The sequence below is a fragment of the Styela clava genome, chromosome 1, assembly GCF_964204865.1.
Source record: "Styela clava chromosome 1, kaStyClav1.hap1.2, whole genome shotgun sequence".
NCBI lineage: Eukaryota > Metazoa > Chordata > Ascidiacea > Stolidobranchia > Styelidae > Styela > Styela clava.
This window is the reverse complement of record NC_135250.1, coordinates 8998602-9024547: the sequence shown is the minus strand read 5'-3', so window position 1 is coordinate 9024547 and position 25946 is coordinate 8998602. Positions and strand designations below refer to the sequence as shown.

Genomic DNA, 25946 nt, shown 5'->3' with positions numbered 1-25946 from the left:
TGTTATACATTTAATTTCAGTACTCAAAAGTGATGAAATACCTAAAATTATTATTCATTTTGAATAATGTACAAGGACTATAAACTGATTAAACTCATTTTCACCTAAAATTCGGTCTCAATGTCAATGAATTTTTTGTTCGTAAAATTGTATTACACACCAAAAGCGAATGAGCATTTGCCTCAGTTATCAATATCGCAAGGCGGGCCCGGCCATACCATTCCTATTTTAAATTTGAAGCAATATTCAGCCATCATGATAAGTGACTGTAACGTCACAGGTTTTGATAGGGGTGAGGTGTGAATCTGTCAATGTTGACACAATAGTGCTACAGTCATCCGGTGAATAGTATCGACAGCTATAAATACGATAGAATTATAATAGACGGCTCAGTCATTCATATATTCAAGCACTGATCACATAATACACAAAGCATCATAAGCTATCAGTGACATATTTCCCATATTGATCAGGGTCAAACATGTATTATATACAAAGTATGGATAAGAATTCATACACAAAAAATGATTTTTTTGAATTTATAGTCTTGGACTTCGTTTATGAATTTCCCAAAATTTAGACAATCAATAATGCCATTTGAGAATGATGTTTCATTGAAATATCGAATTGACATTTATAACACACAAGATATCGCCATATTTCTGAATTTAAGTTTGAATTTGGAATGATATGGAATTCTCCTAATGCAGAATTCTAAAACACTCGGTTATTAAAATCATAATATTTATCCTAGGATCAGTAACATAGATAGATATATCCATGAATACTTATTGAATGTGTTGTTAGTGTCGCAAGAAATTATCATCAAAATCTGTCATAAATTAACTGGTAAGCAGTTCTGTTCAATGTAAAAAAAGAAATAAAAAATTTCAAATTTCACCAGGTCAGAGGTTTCAAAAATTTATGCCCTGATAGAATATTTAGCTAACAAATCGAATTCTAATATCTTAATAATCATGTGTTAGTGTTTTATAGGGTGAAGTCATTGGATCAAACATCTTCAAGGTGCCATGAAGCATAGTACTATCGAATCAAGAACAAAACTAACTCTTAAATATTTGAGGCTATTTAGCTAACTATTATCCTTCGTGTTTGCAAATGCTCAAGCATAACCGAACCCATGTGTAATGAGCATAAAGAAATAGTTGAATCAAAATCAATGTGAGCAGACATTCTTGTATGAAATATTAATGAGAAAAATTGTGAAATATGCTATTTTAAAAAGTTTGGCCAAAACAGTAAAAATAAAGGCACTGGAGGAGTATAAATATATGCTTAATAAATGAAAATGAAAATTAAAAAAAGCCATTTAGTGCTGAATAATACGTTTTGAAAAATGCCAATGTTTTTTCAATATTAAAATAAAAAGAGACTGGAAGAACTGGGATTCAAACATTTTAAAGAGGCAATATGATTAATTTTTTGGACCTCCTGAAGTATGTGCACCAAGATGGAGCACAACCTGAACTCAGGTTGTGTACCAGATTAGGGTTCAGGTTATGCGACATCTTGGTGCGCAAACTCAAGAGTACCAATTTTTTATATGGCAAATTTCTTGCCTTTTGCTCTGAACAAGGCTATGTACAAGAAGTCACTGCCAGGTGAGTGGCTACAATTAAGCCTACCCAATTTATTACATCCTGAGTGAGGTGGTGTGCATGAGATTTGAACCAGAGATTTGAACCTGGAACTACATCACAGTTAGGTCTAAGGATTTAACCACTAAGCCACTTCATGCCTACATATTTTGCCACATGGTGGGATTTTGATAGAACCATATCTGTGAAAGGCATTCTTATTTCAGTATTTGTTGTCAAGGATTAACTGCCGAATATTCAATTGAAACAACAACAAGTTATAGTTTGAAAAATCAAAGCACACAGATACGAACCTCAACATTGTATTGTGATATTTCTTCAATGTTTGCAGACTGTTTCCCATATAATTTTCTTTGTTCATATATGGCACGACCAGACGGCTGAATTGCCCCAGGATGGATACCATTCTGCATAGTCTGCTCTGGATTATCACTGGCGTAATTCATATTTAGATTGCCTTTATCACACAAACAACATGACGAGAGTATAATAATTTTAATAACTGAATATTTGGAAAAATATGAACAAATAGCAGATGTTACCACACTAAAAATACTCATTCAACACAGCAAAATTGTTCAGGTTAGGAATAGCCATGGCTGCATGGTGGATTAAATAATTCAAATATTTAATTTAATTTTCATTTACTTTTTAATGTAGGTAAAAATTTCAATTGGCACAAATTTTAATTGTCTGTACTGAAACATTCAAAGAACAAAGTTAATTTAGTATGAAATATTCTGTTAGTGTTATTAAATACAGACTCAATTTAGAGAATATGTACCTGATAGTTTATATTCAGAAATATTATACCAAAGGGTAATTCTGTTATTAGAATAGTAGCTATATTACCGGTAATCTAATCCAAAAATCAAAAACTCTTGCAGTTTATTTTACCTAAATATTCTTCATATGACAATATATTATTACAATATTTTAACTATCGCACCAGACTACCTCGAACAGGTTCTAGAGGAAGCCTCATTACTAATGTTCTAGACTTCCCTAACCCTAACTTGGTTTAATAAAACGCAAATACACATACAGACATATAATGCATACTACCTTCAGATAATTGACCTTCACTTTGCCAAATTCTAATCTATGCAGTCAGTACATGCCTTGCTTAAAAATTCTAACACATGTATCTACCTGCACAGGCCTGCATTGCCGTCGTGCTGAGCTGAGCAACCGAATGCAAGGCTGGCTGTGAGCGCCGGCTCATCGATCGCACAATCACACAACTAAAAACCGGGCGAGCGCGGTTCAACCACAGAGACCTCTTCAACCTATATGGTTCAACAGCGCGTGTGAACGGCATCTTTTTAACAGGTTTTATAAGATATTTGGAAATATTATCACTCCAAGAGCTCATATCATACCGTATTCATAGTTTATGCTAATCATAAAATTTAAGCTCGAGTATGCGTAATTGCGTAGCTAATTGTGTGTGGTAATTCAGGTTGTACCAAACCAACAAAATCAATATCGATTTTGGTCTCTTGAGATGGATGGTAATTATTCTGATGTCACCACGATTTTCCCTCAGATCTTCCAAGCAGTTATCTATTCTATACCACAGTACCAAAACAATGCATATTATGTTATTCTCACACAGTACTCACTAAAGCACTGGTGTATATGTTGAAGAAAATATTTTGTCCATTTTGGGTACTCTAATGACAAGGCATTGTTAACTACACCACATATCCATCAAGAGAAAAGCACAATCCCACCCGACCAGTCTGACCATCGAGACGGTTTTCCACCATCCATTGACGAGCATTGAGGATTTTTGCACTCCCAGTAACAACAAAAATGGAGGCTGTGAGAGAATCGTCTTGAAGAGTTAGGACTCATTGTTTTTTATTCAAAGAGCAGCAGAAAATGAATATCAATTGCACACTAATGAAAAATCATTCAATGAAATATTGGCACATATGAAAAGAACCCACATCATTATCAGGCTTTTTAAGTCAAAATGAAAAAAAAAATTGGAATGTTGGATATCGAAATGTTTGTTCAATATCACGCCTAAAAGCTACTGTATATTTGATGATTAATTTTTATTGAGCAGAAATGATCAGATACATATGGTTTCAATTGTTGCTTGATCATAGTATATAAGTTGAATACCGCCAGGCATATAATGACATGAACCATAGATACCAAATGCTAAGAATAAAAAACCCAAGAATTTATACAGTATGAATGATTTCATATGTATTCCAAAATATAAATATGATTTGAACATCGCTGCCTCAGCCCTTCCAACAGTTGACAAAGTCAGCACCATTGTGAAACACCTCAAGAAATACAGAAATATTAAAATCCTGCGAAAGTGAAGAATTGATGAAATGCATATCAATTTTAAACGTTCCTACTAGTGAAAATTTTATTGTTCAAATAATTAACACCATTTTCCCCTTAGAACCAGTGTTGTGAATAATGTCCTCGTGAGCTTGTTGAACATCGTTGAGCGAGTATTTGGGGCCTATGACTGGATTGAGCCATCCCTGTTTCAAACCAACTTCAACAGCAAGACTCGCTTCTCGCAAATCCTCCTGAATATGTAATGAAATTCGATGAAGAAATTTTCACTATTCTATGAAATCATCAACTCTTGATCCTTAAGTATTCCCTTTAGTGTAAATTTTGATTCGGTCACATAATAAGCCATAGGCAAAATCAAATTTTTGGAAATGATTAGACACTAGACAGGTAATTGCATTTGTAAATCCTTAATAGCATTTATCTTTTAAGATTGTACACACTACATCTACAACCAAATAAAACCGCCATAATTGTGAGACATATCTTCCACAGCCAACAATGCAATTGCAAAGAGCAGATGTGTGGAGGACAAACATTCTAAGAAAAAATATTAACTCATATTCATTTTTTCCGTAAAAATAAAGTAATTATTAAGTTAAATTAATTATTTGAAAGATATATACAGAATTATCCTCCAGTCAATTCTGACATACATACATCTGGTGATGATCCTAAGGCAACACCTTGTATATTTGTCTCTCTTCCCATCATAGCTCTAGGATTTATTTCAATAGAGCCTCTACTTCCAACAACCTGAAAATAGTAGTTACATACCGGTAAGTTCGTTACGTGAGACAATTGATTCAACAGATATTTATGCTGAGCGTTAGGAACACAATTATTGCTATCGACATTTGATTACCCATTGAAGGTTTAAATCCTGTGGAAAATAAAGTTGTCTCATCGTTAACTATTTCTTTTTACCAGACAAGAACTGGTAATTTGAATGAGAGGCTGTTGGCGTCAAAATATTGAAATGTTCTCTGGGCAAATATGAAGATCCTATTTTTTGGTTCATTCATTAAAATAACATACCGTCAAGAGTAACCGCACTGGAAGAATTGTAATGTAATACTATTATATAAAATCTTGAAGTACACTCACTAAAACCATTCCCTTTGGTGCAAGCATATCTAAATCCCTTACAAGATTAACATTTGAAAGCATTTCAATAATTAAATTATTAAAATGTTCTCTGGACAAATATGGAGATCCTATTTTTGGTTCATTCATTAAAATAACATACTGTCAAGAGTAACCGCACCGGAAGAATTGTGATGTACAACTATTATATATACACTAATCATAAAATCTTGAAGTACACTCACTAAAACCATTCCCTTTGGTGCAAGCATATCTAAATCCCTTGCAAGATTAACATTTGAAAGCATTTCAATAATTCCATCAACACCTTGTCCCCCTGTAGCACTCATAACACTTGATGCATATCCCTCTTCTCGATGATTAAAAACATATTTAACACCATTTTCTCGTACCATTTTCATACCTAAATGATGGAAAAATTCGAAAATGATATGAATAGATGATATGGTATTTCAAAGCTTTCTGCTGTTGCTTCGTAAGACTTAGTAAAATTTTAATACTTATCCTGTTGCAGCATAAATGGTTACCGTATTTGCTCGTTTAATAGCCCGGGCGCATATTTTTTTTAAACATACTCACTAACCGGGCCCTTATTCAAACCAGCCCTTATTCAAGCAGGGGCGCTTGTTATTTTTAAAGTAGAATTACACACAAAAATATCAGTAGATAAGATCGATCGTTACAATAATTAATACCGTATATTGTCATTTCCAGTTCTCAAGTATATATGATTTAAACGAGAATAATGAAAATTTTGACTTTTTCTACGCACCGCAGGTACAAATCCGCAAAAAAAAAAAATTTTACACCGGGCGGGTATTCAAGCACCGACCCTTATTTATTTTTATGTCCTGTTCACACGGGCGACTATTCAAACGGGCCCTTAATCAAGACCGGGCGTTAAAACGAGCATTTACGGTATATCATATTGATAACAAAATTAACAATATCCTCATACTGAGTTATCAGTACACACTGAATGAGTAGCAAAAAAGTAAACACTCTTAGAATCATATCTGAGTTCTTAATTAAAGTAGGTCTTGGTGTACTTAGGGGAAAGGAGTTGTTCCTCGGAGTCCGCAAGCGAAGGCCCTCACTGGGTACCATTCGCGATGACTATATTAATTCGAAGGGAATTGACTGAAATATGTTTAATTCTTTGATTGTAAACCTGTAATGAATTTTGTTTGGCTTTTATTGATAAATGTGGCACATAGAATAACTGATGGAAACACGTTAGTTACAAACAAAACTGGGTATTTTACAGAGGATCAGGAGGTCACAAGTGTTGAGAGTATTTGGAAGGGTGCCATGTACCATGGAATTTGGGAAGCACTTCTCTACATGCACAGTATAAAAATAACATAAAGCACTCTAGAATTTCAAATAGAGACATCTAACAACAATACACTGCAGCATTTATCAAATTTTTGTATTATGAAATAACACATAATTCAGTAGGCAGGTTGTTGATTTTGCACCCTGATCTTCTTATAAAATTGTATCATTCGATTTACAAGTGTACAAATTAACAGAATGCAAGATAAAGACAAAATGAAGATTTCCAGGCTTAGCTTACCTTCCTCTGTACCTGCTGTACCTATGACATTCATTCCTTTAGAAATGGCTAGTTGTGTTGCAGCCATTCCAACCCCTCCACTTGCACCATGAATAAGTATAGTTTGCCCAGGTTTGAAATTTGCTCTGTTGCAATATAGACATGGCAATATAATATGAGAGCAGTAAAAGAAAAACGCCAGATAGTTCGATAATTTATTCAATTCATGGAAAAAAGAACATTCTCTACTATGAAGAAAATAAAATTAGGAGAAAAATTTTCAAGTTTTAAACAGAAATGAAAAACGGAATCGATGAGCTCTTTATTAAAAATTTTAAAGTTCAATATATTGTAAGAAAACAATAGCAATACCAGGTTTTAACAATTTAAAAAAAAAAGTACACTCACATACTTTTGAATCAACGCTCTATAAGCTGTCAAGTACGGAGTACCAACTGCAGCTCCTTTGACGAAATCATAATCTTCAGGCAATTTTATTAAATATTTACTACAGATTGATGTGTATTCTCCATAAGCACCACTGGATGTACGAAAAGAACAAACCCTATCTCCTTCCTGTTATAAAAAATCAATATGTGATTGGGTCATCTTATCGCTTTTTCTCTCCCTAGTTTGAATATAAAAATTGTAACATATCATATCCACATAGCAATATGTTTAATTTTACCTATTCTAAATTGATGTAATAATCTGCAACAAACTCGGAATAAAGGCCAAATTTTATTTTATAAAATTTGCTGGAAACCATATTCTGTCTGTCAGAATGGTAAATTGAAGACAAATATTCTCATATCCAGATGGACAAAATCATGATGAACTTTATGTATTAACTTGAATCTATGAAATGAAACCAATCAAGTACTGATTATTGGAGAGAAATAAAATATTTCTTCGAATGATACTAAAAATAAGATATACCTGATAATTCTTAACATCGCCACCAACATGAACAACAGTTCCGCAGACATCATTCCCAGGAATATATGGAAGCGTTGGTAATTTTGAATAATTTCCTGATCTGATGTATACGTCGACTGGATTTACACCCACGGCAGCAACCTTGATATTCATGATATTCATTTACTTGACGACACATGATTACAAAGAAATATATATTGGACACAAGTCATTTTTTAAATTTTCTCAAGATTTTTCGATTGTTATCATATACCTATCTGTGGTTGTACATGTGTGGGTGTGTGAATGAATTTAATACTTTTAGTTGAGTGGACACATACCTCTTCCCTTGACAACACCTTAAAATTAAACCTGGCACGTTTCAAACCTTGGTTAAGGTTTTGCTGGCTTTCCCAATTCTGTAATTTGTTTTTTAATTTAATTATTAAAAGAGGAATTGATATTAAGATCACAAGCTAGCTATTTTCCAGAAATTACTCTTGCAGAGCGATCCCACCAACTGTGGAATTTTATCATTTTTTTAGAAGTGTAGTGAAAGTGATTGTTTTGAGTTTTTTTTATGGCGAAGGATCCTTGAATTTTATTGGACTGCATTTATTTCACCGAAAAAGTTAAAATTTCACCCAGTTTTTGGATAATTTACCAAAATGGGTACAAAATGTAAAAATTTTGATACAATCGATACCGGTATGTTTTGTAATAACGTAACGCGTACCGGTAACACTCATAAAAATTTCTAGAATTGTCCCAAAGAGTCACTTGGAGTAGCCCATCAGGTATTTCGATAGTATCGGTATGAATTTATATGGTACAAGAACCAGGTCTGCCGAGTTGCAGGCTGGAGTTCAGGAGTTGCTGCAGGCTGGATTTCTAAGCAGCTCCATCGGGATATCGAATTAAAATTTCAAACCCACTGTGATTGGTAATTTCAGGTTTTTAAAACCAAGTCTGAGTCAAAATTCAAATCCAGTATTCACAGTACAGCTGTATTGTGATACTCGATAAACCAATAGATACTGTACCTTTACTAGGACTTCATTCTCTTTTGGCTTTGGTATGGGAACATTTCTCTTGATTTCCAAGACTTCACTTCCTCCAAACTTGTTCACAACAACTGCACGCATCACTGTTGTAGAAAACCATGATGCTTTATTGGACAACATGATCTTGCAATATCAGAATATCAGCAATAGCAGAACTTGAATATATTCAGGCAAAATTATTGGAAACCTTGCAAGCGGATGCAGATTGCAGGGGAGAAGTGCAGCGCTCTTCAGCGGATGTAAATCATGCAGGCACCTAGCAGCCTCGGTAGTGGGACGCATCGTGCTAGGAGTCAGGGATACGCTTGCACCTCTGATTACCTTGCACGGCTTCGATTCCCTCGGGGCTAATGATGTGCAAAGGATTGCTGGACCCCCTTCTGCCATGGGGCGGTTTCCTCCACCACCAAATCTGTGCAAGTGAAAAAAACGAATATTTGGCTAACTAATGTCATACCCACCGATAGGCCGTGATTCGCTATTTGATAAGCCGTCTTGTCGGATTAAATATGTAAATGCTATCCAAAATTACTTGTGATATAGAATAAACTAGACACGAATGTATATTTTGTGAGATGCATATCAAAAGCGTGTTACATTCATTTTATTTTCATCTCTGTGAATTCGTGAAATATTTTTGGGAAATTATGCGCATGATCGTATTATTTATTTACGTATTTACCTATGAAGAAACTTCAATAGAAGCTTTTTTTTTCGACTTTCAGTTTTTATACATGATAAAAAATGTTATCCATGGTGAATCTTTGTTACTGAAAGGTTAAACAGCTTTGGCGCTCCCGTAGTATGTGCACCAAGATGGCGCACAACCTGAACCCTAACCTGATACAACTACTATGTTCAGGTTGTGTGCGACATCTTGGTGCACATACTTCTGGAGGTCCTTTTTTTCCAAGTTCAATTATATTTGTTGTTATCTATGGTGTCTTCGGAATGTGATGTTTTAATTTATTGAAAAATCAAAACAAATTACATCAAAAAATCTTTTGCGACGAGAACAGCATGTATCAAGATGGCGCTGAAATGCAATTACTGTACTGTTCTATGCTATTTTGCTCCAGGTAGAAAATTGAACGTTATTTTATGACGTTCGGACTTTGTGTACTAATCATGGATTATTTTAATAAATCAAATCGTAAAGTAATAGACAGGTACCGATGCTGGTAAATAATGCAAAAAATATTACCGACAAATCATACATGTAAAAATCACCTCAATAGTAAAAACAAACATTTTGAATTTAAATAATATTCTAAAGCATTATGTCGTAAACCAATCAAGTGAATTACACACAGAAGTCGAACTTTTATCAAAATTCCAACAGTTTGTCACACATTTTGGCGAGCTCGTGTCTTGGGTGGTAACGCTATTTAAAATAGGTTGTAGGCTATTGCTTGTTCTTCGATCTTTTCAGCATACTTGGTTTTTTTCAAGGCGGTACGGATGCGCGATATCCATGTTGTCAAACTTTTATGTTTCAAGTTTGAAACATCAATGACTATGAATATGAAATTACCTCCATTGTATGTGTCAGACGAATAGATTTGTGTGGTGAAGAAATCCATACATAGCCTGATTTTACGTGAACCACCTAGCGACTATGGAGAGGCTGGCGATTTTCTCCTCGCATCTCTTACTGGCGACCAACCTGCGATGCAACGAAGAGCACTCAACATTGTGAGAAAAAAGGGTCCCTAGAGCTTAGCGCGACGCATCGATCTTCGCGGCCTAATCTATTTCATTCTTGGGAAAAGGTGGTTCGTTGCCTTCGGGGTGAATTCATTTCAGATTGGAGACAACTGCCTAAGCATGCACGATAGTGAAGTCCAGTTCGAGTTTACGCATTCTGACTTAGATTCATTCGGACTTCTTATTCTTCTTTTTATCAGAAAGACTTGAATGATCAATAAAACACACGTGTATTATTCAATTTCTGTTTCATCTTTTAGTGTATTACTGAAGTGAAAATAACATTCAATGCAATTACATTCAACTTGATATAATAAAAATGTTGAATTGTTATAACTCATCAAATTTCCTAGTCTTTTTAACTTCTTTATGCTCATAATATAGAGTTTCTTTTATTTCCATGTCATCCAGCATATCACTATCTTCTGGTATATTTTCAAGTTCTTCTGTTGAAAGGAATCCTGCAAATATATTGGGTAAGTAGTACGTTCAATTTTGGGTACTCCCGAAGTATGTGAACCAAGATGGCGGACACCGGAACGTATCATGTGTACCAGGTTAGGGTTAGACCATAATTTTATTCCAGTTTATTTTAGTACCATTACGAGTTCGAGGACTAGCCAAGTGACTCCCGCCGTATTTGTACCCGAAATTATAGTCTAACTATAACCTGGTACACATACTACGTTCCGGTGTCTGCCATCTTGGTTCACATACTTCGGGAGTACCTAATTTTGTGAGGAGACGCACGGCTGGTCACCGAGGGACTTAAATCTAACGCATAAGTAATAATACTGGTATCATTTTTCACAATGCACTTATTGCACTGTGTTAGGAATTTACATTAGAGAAGGTTGACGTGAAGAAAAACTCTTACCATCTTTGTTTAAGTCGAGAACATCAAATGATGCCATTAGCATCTTTTTCTCCGTCTCGTTACGTCTTTCTACTTCATCCAACTTATCCATTGTTATTTGCATAAATCTATCCTTACTGCATTTATCACTACCTTCCGCAAAATATCCATACAAGTGATTTCTGTAATGAAAAGATGATTAACGGTTAACATGACTTTAATATTGCATAGTTAATCGAAGCTTTTTTCAAAAACCGACCTCTCCGCATTTATCCGGATGGCTAATTGCTGTGGCATACTGTTTATTTACAAAAATACTCATTGTTATCCTTTGCAATGGTCATTTGATTTTTATAACGAAAGCAAAAGGTTTATCTCACCGAAGTTTTGCAAGCGCTTGTACTTGTCGACGACCCAGTGGCACAGACGACGGTAAATCTTCCATATTATCCGGACAGTCGGTTGTACGCGGTCTTTCTACTGGCCCAAACCAAATAGCTACAGCCATGTTTCTTTTATTCCCGTATGACTTTACGTGGTGCGGCCAACTGGTAAAGGCAGAGTATAAATTGTAATATATGGATTTTTTTTAAATTTTTATTGTTATATATCATAAGCACTTCGAAATGATGCATTTCGTGCAGAGCAAATAATATTCAGACTTTACATAAATATAAGTTATTACATTTATCAGTTATACGAAAAAACATATAATAAACTGAGTGAAAGAATCCTTTCATTGTTTTTCTTGGTTTATTCATATATATTGGAACTTGATCTTACCCCCATGGAACGAACAGACAATCTCCAGGTTCCAAAAATGCATGATGCCAAGGTAATTCTTGTATAATAGGATACTTCAGCATATCTACTTTTCTACAATCCATGGCTCCGTATTGCGTAAAGTTTTCCATGCGTGGGATTTTATCGCGGATTTTCTAAAATAAAATATCATACCACAAAGTTTATATATTTGTATAATCTTACAATCCGGCACAGTTTAGGCTTTATTGTTTTGGTATCATTTTCAAACACATAATCACAGAGATAATTCTATATATGCATTGTTGTTAGTAAGATACACTCAATGATGCATCCTATCCATCTCACCCTGTCAAAGAGAATCCATTCTTTTTGTCCGTCGAAGAGGCAATGCATGTTTTCAAAGTCGTCCATATGTAAAGCAGATTGTGTGCTCGCGGAAGAATAAAACAACATGACACTATCCACAAGTTCAGCATATCCTCCACAAGCCATCGATTTCAGTAGTGAGACTTCATCTGGATTAAAATCAAATGCAATTTACTTCAACTATACTCATATATGATAGATACTTCGACGTTATTTATGCAGCTGGAGCAAAACTCGACGACACGTTGATGCAAGTAAATGTTAGAATTTTAAAAATAAAACACAATGATTGAAAAATATAGAAAGAGGGAATGAGGTTAATAATAAAATTATTTGTAACAGATTAAATTCAATTACTCTGCCTGCTAAGACTGCTATCGTATGGCCAAATGTCAATAAGAAAGCCGGCCTGTGGAATCGGAATTGGGCATTTTTTATAACTTGAGTCGTATTTTTGAAGACATCAGTGCTGAAATTTTAAACTTTATCGGATTGGAATTCCAGACTTCCAAAATGAAGTAGGAATTTTCAAGTAGCCAATTTTTAAACGCAATAAGTTGAATCATAGATTTGATTACCTCTCATGGGATTATCTTTCACAATATCTGTAATTAAATAGATATTTTTTTCTTTGTAATTATCAATAAATATTCTGAATGGAATTTCAATATTCTTTCCAAATACACTTCCTTCGTATTTTCCAACTTCTACAGGTGTAAACCAATCTCCGTACTTTTCTCTAAATAAAATAAAATACTATTGATTGAAGGGTAATTAATAGACATGAACCATTAGACTGGTTCATTCGTTATTATTTCGTACACTCGTATGAAATGCAACTACTTTATTGCCAGGAATTTAGAATTTATTGGGATAATATTTTATTAAAAATATAAACTGCTATAGATGCAATCTTTATCGAAATTATTGAATGCGTGTATATTTTGCTTAATAAATTGTACATTGGTTTTGTCACATACCTTAAGTAAGTGTCGTTCTTCCATGTTTTATAGTTTCCGAACACTTTTGCCGCTTCTTTCATAACAACCGGCTTGCCAGGTTTGATATATTTTTGATAAAATTCAACTGGATTTGGTACTGACTCTCTGACTTCTATCTCAATGGGAGGCATGTGAGATCCAAGAGGTTCCATATGGCCAGGTGGGTAACCATCTCCCTCGGGTTTCCCGCATGTTATTAGAAATGAAATGCATAACAAAACATACATTCCCTGCCTACACATTTTAGATATCTCTGAATAAATGAGTAAAGTCGTTTTGTCTTTCCTGTTTGTTTGAAATATTGGTAATTTTCCAGAGTTTAGAGGGCTACTTATTCAAGTATTTGCTGATATTGAAGCGATATTATGTATAATGGTATTGAAGCCTAGGATGTTGGTCAGGGCTAAATAGGGGGAAATGGCATAAGGGAAAATATAAACATTAGACTTAATGTGACCGAACAAGATTTTTGCGTTAATTTTCGTTGAATTTCTTCAAGAATGTTAATCCATCACAAGCAGGCTTGAAAAATTTGGTTTGAGAATAAACAAAATTCGCATAAAAACTCTTTTCAATCCAACCAACTCTTTTCATAGTTGAGAAATGATTTCCACTCTCGAAGCATTGTTCTGCAGTCAAATTACCAAACTATTGAACCAAGCTGGCAAGTGCATTTGTGACGACAATCACATCGCCAAAATTTTCAGCGAATAACATCTACATTGCATCTACCGTTTGCCTGGATTCCATGTAAATAACATTCTAAAACTTTTAATTATACTTGCACTACAAGCTTGAAACCCGCCATTGTTTATTCTGTATCGTTCGTTGACATGGAATTTTCAAATAACATTAAAGGATATATATTAGAATCCACATATTTTTAATTAATTAAAATTCCTGAACTTGTATGCGCTATATGCTATATCTACATTCTTTTAGTAAACCGTGATGTCACAAGAAAGGGTTATAACGACTTATCTGGCTTTACCTCACTCCATATGGATAGGATAAGGAAGGATGTGCCGGATATTAGTCAACAGCAATTATGCTTGCACTACAAGCTTGAAACCCGCCATTGTTTATTCTGTATCGTTCGTTGACATGGAATTTTCAAATAACATTAAAGGATATATAATAGAATCCACATATTTTTAATTAATTAAAATTCCTGAACTTGTATGCGCTATATGCTATATCTACATTCTTTTAGTAAACCGTGATGTCACAAGAAAGGGTTATAACGACTTATCTGGCTTTACCTCACTCCATATGGATAGGATAAGGAAAGATGTGCCGGATATTAGTCAACAGCAAGATTAGTTTTCCAAAAAAGAGGAAATACTTGGACAAAGTAAGGATGCCATGCTGCATTACACGATGTTGGATGGTTACCAGAAAGCAAAAACAAACAAAATTCACGTGGCGTCCTTAATATTTTATATCAATTCGATTTTATAACCAATGCTCAATAAAACCGTAGTAGTATATATTTACGCTAAAACTGATTCGAATAGCTTGTACTGATATCAGTTCTAATACACGTTTTCAAAAACTTATACGTGGTATTTATGAGGGTGTGCATTTTCGTGTTGTTACTTATCGATTTTAATCGGTAAGTATGTTGATAGGTATTTGTCTGTCTGTTTGTCTGTTAGATGCACGCGATATATCACGAAAGCGAGATTGAATCTGCTCCAGATTTTGCATGTGCATTCATCATATGTCGGACCAGAAGCCTATTGATTTTGGATGAATTATGTCGTATAATTAGCGAGTTATTGATTAATTGGTGATGGGACACAAGGTGTCACTATGGAGTAAGAGCGCTGTTTTGGGGGATCCCCTAACTTTCGATCGATAAGTCTTCGGTCTCTGACCGGTATTCTCGTTATACTATTGTTATGAATTTTTATTCTCATATTTAGTAATACACGCTTCACTTGATTGTTTTCGTGTTGTCATGGGTTCTTCCTGACTAATTAGTGAGCGCCATATTGCTTTTAAGCTGAGAAGAGAGTAGAACGTCCATCACTCAAATCACCAGTGACCCGCCGTTAACCCAATTCCTGAACGCATTTGAACAAAAAAGTAGAACGCCCGTCACTCAAATCACCAGAGGCCCGTCTTTAACCCAATTCCTGAACGCATTTGAATTGAATTATGTTCCGGGTTCTTCTCGATCAATTAGTCAGCGCCGAAACAGCAATTTTATGTTGAGAACGAGCGCGTAGAACTACCATCACCCAAATCACCAGTGACCCATCTTTAACCCGCTTCCTAAACGCATTTGTGGCCAAAGATTTCCTCGAACATGTATGTGCAGACATTATGGGAACGCTGAAATTACATGGCCCAAAATAAAAAGTCGAAACAAACTATTCCACTCAGATGTAACGACAATATAACAAGTTCTTTTTTTGAACTCAATCTCTTAGTGAATGAGCGTAGTGGGGTGTATATTTTGAATCTTTTACGTTTATTCAACTTTAAACTAGCGAGTGTCCATCTAGGAATATATTAAAATAGCATAATTCAATATCTATTTCAACCCTCATTCGATTACTTCAAAAAATTGGCTTCGTTGCAAAGTTACGTTTTCCAATCTCAAAATTTTGTTGCCTGATATCTTTATTTTGTAAGTTAACAAATTGGAATGGCATACTGAGATTAGTAGAGAATAAACTTATGATCCTATTTTCGAATAGAATTGCAAATAGGCGATTTGTTTGCTATCTGGAGGCAAGTACGTGGTCTCGACTGACCAAGACCGATTTCCTGGAAATTGCTGCTAAATCAAAACATTAACTACAACTTTGATTTTTCGGTTAATGTCACTACTATAGATTATGAAGAAGCATATGTCCAAAATAGGTGAGTTGTAACAGCAAGCACTTAAAGAGCGAGCTTTATTTGCATAAATGTATTCATATTCTCAATTTGCAAATACACAGTTGTTTGCTCCAGCAGTTTTTTATTTAAAAATAGAAAGAACTTCCTTGTTGCAAAATTTCCATACAGTTTTCTGAAAATCATCATTAGAAATTATATATGACTCATCCAAAGTATGGTTTCATTTTACCCTCTTAGCACAGTAATTTAATCAATTCGTCCTCGTACTTCTTGTACGCTATTCTTATGGAATTTTTGTTTAGGGCTTCGCACTATTTACCAACAGATTGGTTGTAAATTACCATTGGAGGGCCATTACATTATCTCACTATATGAGATTATGATATAGCCTTACTAGCATTATATTCGGAGTACAAATGCCGATTCTCTCCAATCGTTGCTGCATTTTCGGGGTATATTATGGTGTAGGCTACAACATACAGTGTACGTGACACACGCACATAACATAGCCTACGAAACAATATTCAGCACTCATGTATTAATTTAATATATAGATATGCGTCGTGAATCATTAAAAAACTTGTAAGTTTATGTGAAGATGCTACACGGAAAAATACTGTTTTAGCCCTCTTGCGTGGGGGAGGCCCGGGTTACTGGCGATGTACCAAAAAATAAAAGTACTCAAAGTCAAAGTGTAGCAAGTACATAAGGATAGTTACTGTGTATTTTAATATTTTCACCACTTATTGTTAGTAGTGCATGTTATTTGCCTGAAACAAGGTCGTTGTCCCAATTCATTTCCTTTATGATATATTTTTCTCGCTCAGTGTAGCTTGTCTTTGCCGTTCTTTGTTAGTTAGAAATTTGGTTTCATCACATATACTTGCTTTAAGGTTTCAAGTGTAATTCGTTATTTGGATCAATTCGATTGTGCAACTTTACAATATAACAATTGGCATTCAATACATTGTGTGCTTTTTGACCTCTGAAGGAGTCAAGATCGGAGTTACACTCTGTTAACGTGTGTTCAATAACACGGGAGTGTGGACACGCAGATAGGGTCGAATCTTTGTTGCCCTATATTTTGGTGATACCCGTTCGTGATCAATAAGCAATCAACTTCAATTCAGCAACTGGAATTTCGTCAATCAAAATGGAAAAGAAATTCATCACTAACCGAGTCAATGGACAAAACGTCAGCATTTCAGGAATCAAGCAACCAACCAAACTGCAGTCTTTGGCGGTATGTCAATTTATTAAGCAGTCAAGAAGGCCAGAACAAGGTAGATTTTTGACTCAAAACGAGGAATCTGGACCAGGACCTCCTACGATCAGACAGCACTAACTCAACTTCAACTCTTCAAGTTTAACGCCCGAGTTCACGCTAGTGTATTTTCATTTTCCAAGCATCAACGCCCAAATTCTTTGAATTCGTGTCTCATTATCAACCTATATATTACAACTATATGTTTTGTGTGTCAACCGGATCAAGAGATATGGACTTCAGCAGATCGATCCGCCTCATTACAATTTAAAGTTACCAGGACAACTTCATATTATTACTGGATTTTCAAATGTGTTTATCGACAAAGCAAGCTACGCAGAAAATAACATTGATATTATATACGCAAGCCGATTTTTTTACACCAAGAAGCAGCATTTAGCGACCTATTGTTTGACGAACGTACGAACGAACATCTACTTTATTTCTCTCAAGTCGATCATCATCTATTGCAGCATCTTTAGAAACCAAGTCGAACCCGAATACTCGTGGCCCGCGTTAAAGGGTCCTCTCTACTTCAATCACATAACACGAAAACTTCACTCTCCCCTAGCTGATTTAAGCCAATGCTCACCCAATTCCGGGTTTTGCCGGAAAGGTGCGTTTACATTTGTCTGGAACGTTGATGATACGAAAGTTTGCACGGCCGGCGACTCTCCGAAATTCAACGCTACCACACTCTTGTTACATTACAATTCATCGGACAATCTTCCCAGATTGAAAAATCCGAGAGTTGGACAGGTTTTCAAAGCTTAGAGGAATGTTTTCAACGAACGAAATCTCAACGTCAACAATATTCTTCAAATCAACTATTACGCTCATTATTTTACAAAGCAGAAAGAAGTCGATTGTCCAAACGCAATGGCTTAGTTCTGGGTGTTATCGAAGATTTCGTGAAAATCTGTAGATTTCACCGCAAAAGATCCTTCAACCGGAGGTATCTCAATCAAATTGGTTTTCCTGTGTCGTTGCATTAGTTGGTCATCAGCGACTTTGATGCAGAATTAAATACACCAATACATGGGCAAATTTTACGACATATTATTCAATCAGAAATCGTTATGAGCTAGTCTTACAAAATTTAAAAATTAGCAAACTAATTTTTTTTCATTGTCGGGGGGAATTGTGTAGCAAGTACATAAGGATAGTTACTGTGTATTTTAATATTTTCACCACTTATTGTTAGTAGTGCATGTTATTTGCCTGAAACAAGGTCGTTGTCCCAATTCATTTCCTTTATGATATATTTTTCTCGCTCAGTGTAGCTTGTCTTTGCCGTTCTTTGTTAGTTAGAAATTTGGTTTCATCACATATACTTGCTTTAAGGTTTCAAGTGTAATTCGTTATTTGGATCAATTCGATTGTGCAACTTTACAATATAACAATTGGCATTCAATACATTGTGTGCTTTTTGACCTCTGAAGGAGTCAAGATCGGAGTTACACTCTGTTAACGTGTGTTCAATAACACGGGAGTGTGGACACGCAGATAGGGTCGAATCTTTGTTGCCCTATAAAAGTGTGCTGCACATGAAACGCCTTCTCCATTTTTGTCAGTCTCCAGAATTTTTCTTGGTTTTAACATATTAGAGCCGTTATCTGGGACTAAAGCTGTAACTTTATTTTCAAGAGTACTGCTAAGCAGTTTCACAAATTCATTCTACAATATCGTCTGCAGTGGGCCTTTTATGTACTGGCTTCACACCTAGGATATGACCGTGAAGAACAAAATCTTCTGAACAGAAATGTGCTGTGATGCCAAGTTTATGTTAGACCAGGGGTGGGCAACTTCTCTAGTCGGCGGGCCAGATGTGGGAAAATGAAGTACTCGGCGGGCCGGATGATTACAAAATTTCTTCGGTATCCAATCTTTATTAGATGCTCATGGTGATGCTCTGGAATATTATTCTGTCTATCTTGATACATTCTGGTTTAAACAAAGAAATATTCACAACCTTTTCTTTGAATGGATTTGGATTAATCAAGAAAAGCATGCAAAGCGGAAAAAGCACGCATGCTGATTTCCAGGTTTCTGAATCTTGCGAGATTTGACGGAGCGCTTTCACGATGAATCGGAACCGAAAAAGCAAAAAGTGATTACTCAGCGCCAAGACGTCGCCGGGCCATTAATACCGCACTTATCAAACACCAATATGACGGCGGAGGAGAAATTGCGTAATAAACCAACATAACTTTGACCTATTAATCAAGAAAAGCATGCAGAACGGTAAAAGCACGCATGCTGATTTTCAGACTTCTGAATCTTGCGAGATTTGACGGAGCGCTTTCGCGATGAACCGAAAACTATGATTACTCGGCGCCAAGACGTCGCCGGGCCATCCCGCACGTATCCAACAGCAATATGACGGCGGAAGAGAAATTGCGTAATAAACCAACGTAACTTCGTCTTTTTGACTTCGGTAAAGCGATTGAGACGGTAGAAAAACAACAAAATGAAATTTTCCGCGGACCGGCAAAAAAGCCTCGCGGACCGGCACGGGTCCACGGTTGGGAACCACTGATCTAAAGCATATAGAACTTTTATTGTGTAAATGAGTTCTCAATAGAACATGCCCTCCCCCAATAGTTTTCTGAGATTACATCGAATTTTAGATTACATCGAAGTATTATTTGACAGACCAACTTTTCTAATAGTCATCTTCAGTGTGAAACTTAATCACTTCAGAAAATAGGGTGGGAGTTGACCTCGATGACCTCATGGTCGTATCGCTCCCTCCTGTCAATACCGAAGCAATTTTATTTGTGTTATGTATTTTTTTCGTATTGATGACTGTTTGTTTTTGGTTGACAAAATAATAAATCTGTTTATGTGGATATGGATTATGTTTATGGAATGTTTACAACGCTTTCTGCTTTGACCTTATATTGTTTGTTTAACAAGTGTGCTAACGCAATTGTTTGTTCCCTAAGGCAATTGTTTATTTTACCAGCTTGCACTGACAGTGCGGTGAGAGTAGATCGGCAACTTTCAGGAATGATGCGTCGGAGCACATTCCAGGGTGTGGTTGGATACAGTCAGCGGGCCGTTCAAAATCTCGTCGCGGGCCGTATGTTGCCCACCCCTGTGTTAGACGGTAAGTCTGTAGTGAGCTATATACAGTTTGCTTTGTCAACTTTGACTTTCAGCTTATCTTTTACATCGTCAAATTTTGAATCTATTTTGCGTGTTATTGTTCGCCGGGATGGTATTACAAAGTTCGGTTGCATTACTGACATCAGCTTTTGAAATGCTCTACCTTCCACATTTGAAATGGGGCGCATGTCTGTGACCATGAATTCTATTAAGCAACGGGAAATTCTCTTCCCCTCTATTTTTTGGAAAAATATGTGGGCTTTAATCTTTATTAATGCGAATTATGTGACGCATGACCATCTAATAAAAGTAATATGGAATTATCATGGCTCCAGCCTCCTCCTTACCAGGGCTTTCGTAATCTTCGCTTATTTTTGTCGGGGGCCCAACTCTAGCATTCAACTTAGTCTTGTTGTGCAACCGATCACTCAACGTTTTCCTGGACACCCCATATTTCTTTGCCGCACCTTATATCGGCAATTATCCTCTTTTCACCGCATCAAATGCTTTTTTCATTTCCTCGCTGTTCTTCCAATTTACTCTCTTCCCCGCGTATCGAGGTTTTGACATCCTTGTAAAATAATTTGGCAGTACACAATTTGTCTTTTCGGCCAATATTTGATTCCTTGAAGCTCGTTCCTATTACAGCCACCCCATTTCTTCTGATACAGCACGATTTTCGTCTTATATTTTGATTTTACGTAGCGAAAACTCCTTTTACTACAGCGTCAACGAAAAAGAAACGTCCCTGTGGGACCCTAACTCTTGGGCAGACGACTGACTCCCGTCAAATGAAACTAAAAATGAACCTCTAAATATCACGAATATGCTCGTGTTAGTTGGTAGTGGGTAGGCTGAGTTTGCGTGGGTTGCGGTAATGGGGGCCTTGACGTTAACATTCATGATTCTACAACAGCCGAAAAATAATTTGAATTAGTAGCATAATACTGTGTGTGGGAGTGAGAGATTTATTGTTTCGTCAACCAGAGAACAAGCAATGGCACAATAAAATATATACAAAATACACAAGGTAACTTGGTATAGACTGGGAAGATCTAAAAACGCAGAAAACTTCACGTTAGCACTAAGCAAATGCCAGAAAGTAGAGGGGTCGTAGAACTGTCAGAACGGACTGTCAGACTACAATATGTAATTGCTATAGTACATTCATTATCATCCCTAATTAATGAGGAACGTAGGGCATAACGTTACCGGTACACCAGTACCTGAGTACAATAATAGGCGTACGAACTAATGTAGTAACAATACCTGCCTGACTCGATAGCGACTACAGTTACCATAAATGCGGTACCGGCAGCGCCGTTTCGATTGTCTAATTTCTGCTGTTCTGTGAAAACGAACCGTCGTGTCAAACAAACTACATAGCCTCGCGTGGAAACGACGTTTTGGGCGAAGCACACGGAAACAGCGGGCCAAAAGTTCGGTAATATTCCGCCTTTTCCTATGCTTCAATGCACACAGACCATGACGCGTGGAAGAATTGTCAATGCAGCCATATTTTCACATTTAAAACTTTACTTAGTTTTAAAGAAAGTATATTTACTTTATTTATCAATAAGTCGTTTTGAAGTCAGAGCGGCAACAATTATCAGCAGCTTACTTGTTACGTATGCATGCCGAAAGAATTTATATACCAATCATCTCACGTTCAAATCCCATGCCAATCACCTTGCCCAGGGTTTAATGAATTGAGTAGGCAAGGCGAACATGCAAGATTCCGATTCTCTCAATAAATAGCAGCTCCTTACATATCGTTAAACATCAATGACTGCTTGTGTAGGGCCTTGTTCTAAGCCACCGACGTGAATAAGCGTCGTGTGAAAATGTTGAATATGGAATTACTTTCATTGTATATATCAGGTGGATAGAACTTGGTGACGAGAAAATCTGTGACTAACCAGATGATATGTGAACCACCTGGTGACTATAACGAGGCTGGCGATTATCTTATCATATCTCTTACTCGCGTTCAACCTGCGATGCAACGAAGGTCAATCAACATTGGGAGCCTAAAAGGATTCATATCGCTTAGCACGATGCATCGATCTTTGTGCCTTATTCTATTCCATTTTAGGAAAAAGATATTTCGTTACATTGCCTTGGGTGAATACATTTCAGATTTTAGACAATAGCCTAACTGGGCTCGATTTTGAAGTCCACGCCGAGTTTATTGAACTCAACTGCATTCTGACTTTAGCTTATTCTTTTTCCTATCAGAACGAATTGAAGGATCAATAAAACACACGTGTAATATTTAATCACTGTTCTATCTTTATGTTTATTACTTGAGAGAAAATTAAAGTAATGCAATAATATTCAATGGCCTTTATAGTAAAATTGTTGCATTGTTATAACTCGTCAGATTTCCTAGTTTTTTTAACCACTTTATGTTCATGATAAATATTTTCTTTTATTTCCATTTTATCCAGCATTTCACAATCTTTTGGTATATTTTCGAGTTCTTCTATTGAAATGAATCCTGCAAATACATTGGGTATGTATTAAATTTGTGAGGAGTGACGTAAGGGGGGTCACTGAGTAAGGGGCCTACTTTCATTATTTTTCACAATGCACTCATTAAACTGTGTTAGGAATTTACACCAGAGAACATTGGTGTAAAAAAATTTCTCACCATCTTTGTTTAAGTCGAGAACATCAAATGATGACAACAAAATCTCATTCTCAGTTTCGTTACGTTTTTCCAATTCATCCAACTGATCCATTTTTATTTGCATAAATCTATCCTTGCTGCATTTGTCGCTATCTTCTGCAAAATATCCATACAAGTGATTTCTGTAATGAAAAGAACATTAACGGTCAACTTGACTTAATGTAATATTGCATATTTACATGATGTTTTTCTAAAAAAACGGCCCCTGTTAACACCTCATTTTATGTGGATGACTAGTTGATGTCGCATACCGTTTGTTTTCAGAAATATTCATTGTTATCCTTCAGAATGGTTACTTACATATTTATAATGAGAGCAAAAGATAAATCTCACCTAAGCTTTGAAATCTTTTCTATGTATCGACGACCTAGTGGCACAGACGACGGTAAATCTTCCATATTATCCGGACAATCGGTTGTACGCGGCCTTTCTACTGGTCCAAACCAAATAGCTACAGCCATGTTTCTTTTATTCCCGTATGACTTTACGTGGTGCGGCCAACTGGTAAAGGCATAGTATAAATTGTAATATATGGAATTATACGAAAGAACATATAATAAACTGAGTGAAAGAATCCTTTTATTGTTTTCCTTGATTTATTTATATTATAAATTATGCTTACCCCCATGGAACGAACAGACAATCTCCCGGTTCCAAAAATGCATGATGCCAAGGTAATTCTTGTATAATAGGATATTTGAGCATATCTACTTTTCTACAATCCATGGCTCCGTATTGTGGATAGTTTTCCATGCGTGGGATTTTGTCGCGGATTTTCTAAAATAAAATATCATACCAAAAAGTTGAAATATTCGTATAAACCAATCTCTTTATTCATCATACAATCCCATAAAGTTCAGACTTTATTGTTTTTGTTATCATTTCCAAACACCTAACATAGAGATAATTCAAAACATTGTTGTTGGTAACATACACTGAATAATTGCATGTTATCCATCTTACTCTGTCAAAGAGAACCCATTCTTTTTGTCCGTCGAAGAGGCAATGCATGTTTTCAAAGTCGTCCATATGTAAAGCAGATTGTGTGCTTGCAGAAGAGTAAAACAACATAACGCTATCCACGAGTTCAGCATATCCTCCACAGGCCATCGATTTCAGTAGTGAGACTTCATCTGGATAAGAATCAAATGCAATTTACTTCGACTATACTCATAATAGATATTTTGCCGGTATTTATGCGGTTGGAGCAAAGAGACATATTGGGTCAAGTAAATGTTAGAATTCTAAAAATAAACACAATGGTTGAAAAAATAGAAGGTGGAAATGCGGTTTATAATAATATTATTCGTAACATATTATAGCCGAATATTTAGCAAGCTTGCTAAAGGGCCAAAGTTCAATAATAAAAGCCTGTCTGTCGGAGGTGAAATTTTGAACTTTATAGGATCGGAATTCCAAACTTCTAAAAGTTGGTAGTAGGAATTTTCAGGAAGCCATATGCAGTCGGGGCAATCTTGACAACATATTAATCCAGATAAACATTAAAATTTTTTAAGTGATCTCAATGATTCAAGAAAATAGAAAATGACGATATTACAAAGATTATTCGTTGAGGAGTGAGATCGAATAATCAACCATCTGCATAGGATAGAGTATAGACAAAAGCCAAAGAGAAACACGGTCAGTGGAGACGGGGTTTGACACTTGTTTCTATCTGGTGCCGCATTTTTTAAACGCATCAAAGTTGAGATTATGTCGAATGATAGATTTGATTACCTCTCATAGGATTATCTTTCACAATATCTGTAATTAAATAGATATTTTTTTCTTTGTAATAATCAATAAATATTCTGAATGGAATTTCAATATCATTTCCAAATACACTTCCTTCATATTTTCCAACTTCTACAGATATGAACCAATCTCCGTACTTTTCTCTAAATAAAATGAAATACTATTGATTGAGGGGTAATTATTAGACATGAACCATTAGACTGGTTCGTTCGTTATAATCTCGTACACTCGTATGAAATGCAACTACTTTATTTCCAGGAATTTAGAATTTATCGGGATAATATGTTATTAAAAATACAAACTGCTATAGATGCAATCTTTAAAAATTATTGAATGTATATTTTGCTTATAAATTGTGCATTGGTTTTGTCACATACCTTAAGTAAGTGTCGTTCTTCCATGTCTTATAGTTTTCGAACACTTTTGCCGCTTCTTTCATAACAACCGGCTTGCCAGGTTTGATATATTTTTGATAAAATTCAACTGGATTCGGTACTGACTCTCTAACTTCTATCTCAATGGGAGGCATGTGAGATCCAAGAGGTTCCATATGGCCAGGTGGGTAACCATCTTCCTCGGGTTTCCCGCATGTTATTAGAAATGAAATGCATAACAAAATATACACTCCCTGCCAGGTACACATTTTAGATATCTCTGAATGAATGAGTAAAGTCGTTTTGTCTTTCCTGTTTGTTTGAAATATTGGTAATTTTCCAGAGTTTAGAGGGCTACTTATTCAAGTATTTGCTGATATTGAAGCGATATTATGTATAATGGTATTGAAGCCTAGGATGTTGGTCATGGCTAAATAGGGGGAAATGGCATAAGGGAAAATATAAACATTAGACTTAATGTGACCGAACAAGATTTTTGCGTCAATTTTCGTTGAATTTCTTCAAGAATGTTAATCCATCACAAGCAGGCTTGAAAAATTTGGTTTGAGAATAAACAAAATTCGCATAAAAACTCTTTTCAATCC

At 35.7% G+C, this 25946-nt stretch overlaps 4 protein-coding genes across 5 annotated transcripts in view; all 4 read right to left on the bottom strand.

Annotated features, from left to right (window-relative positions):
* The window catches only part of LOC120340278 (epidermal growth factor receptor kinase substrate 8-like), a 29207-nt gene extending 27085 nt beyond the window's left edge, over window positions 1–2122 (bottom strand). For both annotated transcript variants that reach the window (XM_039408546.2, XM_039408547.2), the window contains exon 1: window positions 1913–2122. In XM_039408546.2, coding sequence (XP_039264480.2) covers window positions 1913–2065 — 153 coding nt within the window. In that variant the 5' untranslated portion in view covers window positions 2066–2122. The remainder of the gene's footprint in view (window positions 1–1912) is intronic.
* Window positions 2123–3455: 1333 nt separating this feature from the next.
* LOC120348500 (quinone oxidoreductase-like) lies at window positions 3456–9040 on the bottom strand. Its single transcript, XM_078110666.1, has 7 exons — window positions 8577–9040; window positions 7555–7695; window positions 7028–7191; window positions 6637–6761; window positions 5282–5460; window positions 4611–4706; window positions 3456–4183 (listed from the first exon to the last, which is right to left on the bottom strand). Exons 1-7 carry the CDS (start codon window positions 8715–8717, stop codon window positions 4022–4024), a joined length of 1008 nt encoding a protein of 335 aa, XP_077966792.1. The 5' UTR covers window positions 8718–9040; the 3' UTR covers window positions 3456–4021.
* A 1488-nt stretch (window positions 9041–10528) lies between these two features.
* Window positions 10529–13600, bottom strand: LOC120348586 (bifunctional peptidase and (3S)-lysyl hydroxylase Jmjd7-like). Its single transcript, XM_039418744.2, has 7 exons — window positions 13272–13600; window positions 12870–13030; window positions 12271–12440; window positions 11944–12098; window positions 11541–11708; window positions 11182–11342; window positions 10529–10765 (listed from the first exon to the last, which is right to left on the bottom strand). The coding sequence occupies exons 1-7, from the start codon at window positions 13532–13534 to the stop codon at window positions 10635–10637; spliced, it is 1209 nt and encodes a 402-aa protein (XP_039274678.2). The 5' UTR covers window positions 13535–13600; the 3' UTR covers window positions 10529–10634.
* A 9194-nt stretch (window positions 13601–22794) lies between these two features.
* Window positions 22795–25675, bottom strand: LOC144425046 (bifunctional peptidase and (3S)-lysyl hydroxylase Jmjd7-like). The gene is made up of 7 exons (XM_078114196.1): window positions 25345–25675; window positions 24950–25110; window positions 24176–24345; window positions 23835–23989; window positions 23546–23713; window positions 23174–23334; window positions 22795–23020 (listed from the first exon to the last, which is right to left on the bottom strand). The coding sequence occupies exons 1-7, from the start codon at window positions 25608–25610 to the stop codon at window positions 22890–22892; spliced, it is 1212 nt and encodes a 403-aa protein (XP_077970322.1). The 5' UTR covers window positions 25611–25675; the 3' UTR covers window positions 22795–22889.
* Window positions 25676–25946: the final 271 nt, after the last annotated feature.